This window comes from Protomyctophum bolini, assembly GCF_963924005.1.
Source record: "Protomyctophum bolini genome assembly, chromosome: 7".
NCBI lineage: Eukaryota > Metazoa > Chordata > Actinopteri > Myctophiformes > Myctophidae > Protomyctophum > Protomyctophum bolini.
The window spans coordinates 13,093,651-13,099,899 of record NC_137868.1 but is presented as its reverse complement, the minus strand read 5'-3'; the positions used below and the strand labels follow the sequence as shown (position 1 = coordinate 13,099,899).

Sequence of the window (6,249 nt, the reverse complement as noted above, 5' to 3'; positions counted from 1 at the left end):
GTATACTGTATCATATCTCATCACAGTTATCCTTAACATGCATCTGTCAACTGTTCCATATAGTGCACACATCAAAGCCAGAGTAATAATGAAAAAGAACAGATATTGCCAGAGTCAAAGCAGGAGCCAGTAATCCAAAGAACAAAACAGACGGTGCAGGTCTAAGCTCTCATATGTGGGTCAGGCATGGTTGTGAACCCTGATGGCTACTGGCACAAATGACTGTCCAGTCGGCATGGCACAAATGACTGTCCAGTCGCTTTGTGGTGTGGGATGGATGAGCTGAATGTGTTCCTCCTCAGGCCTACTCATCCTTAGAGAGGGGATGGGTTAAGCCGGTTTATCAAGTACGCTCCCCACCCTCACCCTCTGTGCAGCACAAGAGATACTAATGGGCTACCATGTACTCCAGACTAGAGCATGTGAATTGACAAAATGCATTTGACAGAACCATGTTGTTGTTGACATCTCAAGATATTTCTTGACACGCCGGAGGTGTTGTTACTGGTAATCACAAATTAATTACAAATTAATCTCTCTAAATTAGTTAATCTACATGTCAGTGTATTTTTCCCCCTTGCCTCAACCCACCCAACTCTGCCAAGCCTGCTGGGCAGGAGGTGGGATTCTGGACAATAACACTGGGAGACTGAGCCTAACAGAAACAAATGATTACAAATAAATAAACAAATAACAAATAAACAGCGGGATGAGGGAACATCAGTATTCCGTTGCACTCTGAGGGGACGAGTGGGAGGGGGGAGGGAGACCCTATCACTCCCTTCTGCTAATTAAAACTAACGACACCAGGTGTGGCGCTGGAGCCGGACTGGAGGAGAGGCTGGGCGGGGTGTTTGCGTTGTTGGTTCACCTTCATTACCATCTCCATCCATTCTCCTTACGATGCCGCCACGGTATCGACTGGAAGCCTGACATACAGTATTGCAGTGCTGCAACAGAACGGGGTGGAGGATGGTGGTCTAAATGCAAATCATACTGCAACCGCGTGGCATATTAGACACGCGGTGTGAGTAGTGGTGATATAGGCAGTGTCGTGAGGAAGCTATCTTTTTTTGGAGAGCATGCACGTCGTGGTGCAATCTCAATAATGGCCACCAGTCAATAACGGTACCACACCTCTAAATGTTCCCCAAAGCCATGTGGAAGGAAGTTTCTCTGGAGTCAAACAGTCAATTAACATGTTATTTCCCTGGCCTTTAAGCAAGGCTGTGATCAATGAGAGAGATCTGTCAGGCCTGCCGAGCCCTCAGGTCACACCATAGACTGTAAAAAATATGGACAAAGCGTTCCCCGGGTCTAACATGAACGTAAAATGAAGCCTGTCAGTCCTTGCAATGGAAGTCGCCATCTTTCTAGATCCGTTTGGGCCTAGCTGGCCCATTGGCTGGCCCAGACAACGAGGCGGGACTTCCCCCCTTCTTCTTCGTTGGTTTTTATTTTGACTCGAGTGGGTGGGGGATCGCGTTCATAGACTGTAACGGTAGCCACGCCCCTCAGAACATGCACGACTTTATGGTCATTCTTTTTATAAATGGGACCATAATTTTCCAAAAAGAATATTATGTCATTAGAAATGAGACTTTAAACTAGTGACTGGAAGCAAAAAGTATTCATGACCATGTTTATTAAGGTAATACAGTCTAGGTGAAGTTGGGCCCAAATACATGGACCTCTATGTTGTTTTTTGGGCCCAATGACAGCGCCACAACATGGCCATTATATGAACTTTCAGGAAGTCCCGATTTCCTTAGTGGCTTCACAAAATATCTGTCTGACTGCCCCCCTGGGTCACACGCACACGCACACACACGCGCAATGTGCTCTACCCAAAGGCTGCCAACTGCATTGCAGACATTCATAACAATGACACATGATGTTGATTTGCCCAATATATCACCAACACAGTGGAAAATTGGCCTGCATTTAATTCTAAATAATGTAGAGTAGTGTTGTGTAAAAGATATCCTAATGTGCCACGGCTCTGTGTGTGTGTGTGTGTGCGTGTGTGTGTGTGTATAATGCATGTAACTCGAGAACCGTTCGTCCCACCGACTTCAAATTCGACACACGTGTTCCACACCCCCGCTGCCCGCAGGGAGTGCAGTGCCCGGCCTCGAGTCGGTCGGACCCACGGTTCCCCAGAACCACCACAAAAGGCTCTGGTCAGGCTCTGCCAGTGGGCCTAATCAGCCTAAATCCCTTCACCTGTGCAATTTCCAGGCTCTGCCTCAGCCAATTGATTGCCATGGCAACCCCACACCTGACAATTGATTAGCCTACTTAACCATTCCACTTTTCACAGTCGTCTTCTCGTATTTTTATAGATAGAAAGATATGGATGAATGGATGTAGAGAGAGATGAGATAGAGAGATGGATTCAATAACATAAGACTAAGTGCCTCATCATCGTCATCTGTGTCATTGTTCTGTTATTACAGGTATTTGTTATTCAATTGGATGTGGTGGGTCACTAACGCTTATAATGCGGGCCAGTCATCTCATCATGACAACCAAGCTATGGAAGTAATTGAAGTATAGCCTATGAATAGAGGTAAGGTAACGCCTCGGAAATAACAACACCTGGCAATACTGTAACTGTACTGTACACATAATCTGGGTCTTATTTGTCACTGTTTGCAGTATAGGCTACATGATATAACTACAAAGTTGGACCCCAATGGAAAGTGATTTATTGGGTAGATAGAGAGATGGATAGCTGGATATACCAGGCAGGCAGGCAGCGTGGATATGCACGGCTTGGGATATCCGTGGATATGCACGGCTTGGGAAACCGTGGATATGCATGGCTTGGGATACACTGCCATGTCTTCCTTCTCAGAATGACACTACTGCTGCATGGGGCTGATAGAATTAGGGATGTTTCTCACCCCTCCCGCTTGCATCTAAAATGTAATACTCACATTAACACAGTTGATGAGATAAGTTTAATTTGAACAAAATCCAATAAATAAACTTGCCTCAAGGGGAACTGCTAAGTTATCAAGAATGAGACGAGATACAAGGATGAGTTGAATGCTGTGCCAACGGCCTTAGTTGGGTTGAAAACAATTATCCAAGATGAATTTAGCACTTAATGACTCTTTACAACCATCTTGCATTAACTGTAGACAAAACCAGTGGTGGGAAAAGTACTCAAGTAAGTTCTACTCAAGTAAAGTATCAATACTGCAATGTAAAAATACTCTACTATTATTAAAAGTCTGGAATTTAAAATTACTTGAGTAAAAAATGATTGGTATCAAAAACTCAAAATGTACCTAAAGTAGGCTACCAAAAGTCGAAACTACTCATTATGCAGAATGTCCCATTTCACAAGTATTCACAAGTTTTCAAATGTATAAATTGTGGTGTAGGAGTAAGATACTCGTACTGAATGATTGCTATATAGATTAGACTGTAGTCTGGAAATTGGGTTACATATTCTGTGAATTAAAGTTTTGGAAATTCATTGGTAAACATGTGGAGGAACCCTGTAAAAATACTTCAAAAGTGTACTTGAGTAAATGTACTTTGTTACTTTCCACCACTGGACAAAACAGGCACAAATCTCCAGGTTTTAAAAGTAATCTTTTTTTCTCTGAACACAGGATTTCCCTGAAGTTTGTCTTGTCCTAATAAGCATAGGTGTATAACTCTTTGTATGACCTTTTGACTGGATGCAGATGGCACTGGCATCACTCCAAAATGTTTTACCTCCATTTCACCTCAAAACTTGACCTTAGTCATGCTATCTTTTCATTGAAGGCCACATCAGGCCTGCTTTGTTTCTAACTTTAGCTGAGTCATATGCAACATTAGCTTACGATTAATGTAACTTGCCTGATAGAGTTATGTTATGTACATATACAGTAGATTGTTATGATACATAAATAACAGTGATGCCTTATGTTTAAAAATGAGATATTCAGTTCAGAATATCACCAGACAGTGGCCTTGTGGTTAGAGTGTCCGCCCTGAAACTGGGAGGTTGGGGGTTCGATCCCCAGCCGGGTCATACCAAAGACTGTAAAAATGGGACCCAATGCCTCCCTGCTTGACACTCAGCATCAATGGGTTGGATTGGAGGTCAAATCAACTAATGATTCCCGAGTGCGGCACATGCTGCGGCTCACCGCTCCAAGAGATGGGTCAAATGTGGAGAACAAATTTTACTGCAGTAACGTGTTATTGAATGTCAATAATGTGATATCTATGAAATGATGCATTGCACAAAGTCACAAACTGATTATTGTACGTCTTCTACATTAGCATAAGTCCTGAGTTGACAAAATGACACTTCTACAGTCTGAATTTTCTTAGAGATATTATATCTATTGATAAATGTATTAGTTAGGCTACTGATTTTCCATTTACAGATTGGATATATAGCATTTTGGATATGCAGTCTTATCATTAATAAAAAGCACCAACACCTTAGTTTACATAAAGGGGTAAAATCCCAATTATTTTAAATATTAGTATTTTGGCACTCCCAAATATTGAGATAATTTACAATCTGGAACTATAGTTAACTTTGAAAATGGAAATCACTGTGGTGTCTCTGAATTCAGTGAGCTATGAATCCTATTTAGTGCTGCGGTAATGATAAACAAACAACACATCAAGGCAGTTTTCTTCTACTGTTCAGTGAACCTATTTATTTAGCACCAAGTGCAGACTTTGGACCAAATTTAGATAAACACACTGTCACATTTGAGTAATTCCTTTTCAACTCATGTCTTTCATGCTTATACAAAAAAAGCATGGGAAAATATTAGAATCTTACAACAAAATAAATAGAAAAGAGTATTATTTTAATTAGTTCCAACACATCTACTTTTGTCACATTGACAAACATCATACAAAACTAACTAAAATAAGGTAGATGGCAGCAGGGCCCCCAGCCCTGCTGGCCTTTGCAGCAGCTATCGCAAAAGATGCAATGGAAGATATGGCGCTTCTGCCTGGTGTGTCCTGGCTTCTGTGTGGGGAAAGAACAGTGACGCATGGTGTTTACATCTCTAGATGTACACAGTAGGCTACACATACACAATGCACTGCAAAATCACGAGTGTTCATTTTTACACTCAGTTAACAGTGAAATTAACACACACACACACACACACACACGGCTCATTCTGCGGCAAAAGCAGAGTGGCACTCCATTGGGAAAACACATCCACTTAAGGTTTTAATTTGCTCACGGTAATTGGTTTAATTCATTCTGTAAATGAAACATACCATCAACGATTCCATTGACATCTCTTGATATTCTGCAACCGGAGTGTCATTGCTCCCTGTCTCCTCCAGCTCTTGTACCTGATAATGAATTAAGTGCATTCAGGAATAACGTCTTATGCATTTGCTGACAAATCATTTATAGCTAACAAGCAAATGAGGTGAGCTTGGTTTAATTCATTTTGTAAATGAAACATACCATCAATGATTCCATTGACATCTCTTGATATTCTGCAACCGGAGTGTCATTGCTCCCTGTCTCCTCCAGCTTTTGTACCTGATAATGAATTAAGTGCATTCAGGAATAACGTCTTATGCATTTTCTGACAAATCATTTATAGCTAACAAGCAAATGAGGTGAGCTTAACTACTTAAGACCTTTTTTCTGAAGTGAAAAGACACAATATACAAGCTCACAACACGCCACATCACACTGCGTCACATCGTGTCGTGTTGAAACTTGTGAGCTTGTAGATCTTCTATTTTTCACTATTAAAAATGTGTTTTTGAGCGACAACCAGGTTGTTTAACTCAAATACTTACCCCAGTAACGGGGACAGCATAGCTCTCCATAATGCAAATAAAGGCGAGCACGAGTGTCACTGCAACTGCAATGCTGAATGCCTTCATTTTCCTTCTTTAGTTTAGATAGTTTATTTATTCAATCCTTTGAATGTCAGGGTCGACGGGTCTTCTTTTCTCATGGGTGTCGAGTCAAAATCTTCTTCAATTAATTATTGGGCTGTGATACCTTCTTCGAGTCGTTTGAGTGCCTCCTCTCAGTCCTCTGTATGGTGGTTGACTGAGTTGGTACACCCTTTATACACCCTTTGGCCCCAGCTGTTGCCTCATCCTCCATGGAGGTGCAGCCCATTTTTGGCAAGGGTTACCTAACTCCAGCAGGGAATGTTTTGGACCCTTATCCTTTCTGGCTTTCTCCTCTTCATATTTCTGTAATACAAAAAGTAAGGCACATTCTCTAATCTGTTT

At 41.7% G+C, this 6,249-nt stretch overlaps 1 protein-coding gene across 1 annotated transcript; it reads right to left on the bottom strand.

Moving 5' to 3' along the window:
• Positions 1–4,733: 4,733 nt before the first annotated feature.
• Positions 4,734–6,033, bottom strand: LOC308318441 (hepcidin-like). The gene is made up of 4 exons (XM_080767998.1): positions 5,803–6,033; positions 5,459–5,536; positions 5,263–5,340; positions 4,734–5,002 (listed from the first exon to the last, which is right to left on the bottom strand). The coding sequence occupies exons 1-4, from the start codon at positions 5,887–5,889 to the stop codon at positions 4,889–4,891; spliced, it is 357 nt and encodes a 118-aa protein (XP_080624124.1). The 5' UTR covers positions 5,890–6,033; the 3' UTR covers positions 4,734–4,888.
• Positions 6,034–6,249: the final 216 nt, after the last annotated feature.

Coding starts and splice junctions, on each gene's coding strand:
- LOC308318441 (XM_080767998.1), bottom strand. CDS start 5,889: ATGAAGGCATTCAGCATTGCAGTTGCAGTGACACTCGTGCTCGCCTTT. Junction 5,341..5,458: donor TGTCAATGGAATCATTGATG/GTATGTTTCATT, acceptor ATTCATTATCAG/GTACAAGAGCTGGAGGAGAC. Junction 5,003..5,262: donor TGTCAATGGAATCGTTGATG/GTATGTTTCATT, acceptor TTCCCCACACAG/AAGCCAGGACACACCAGGCA.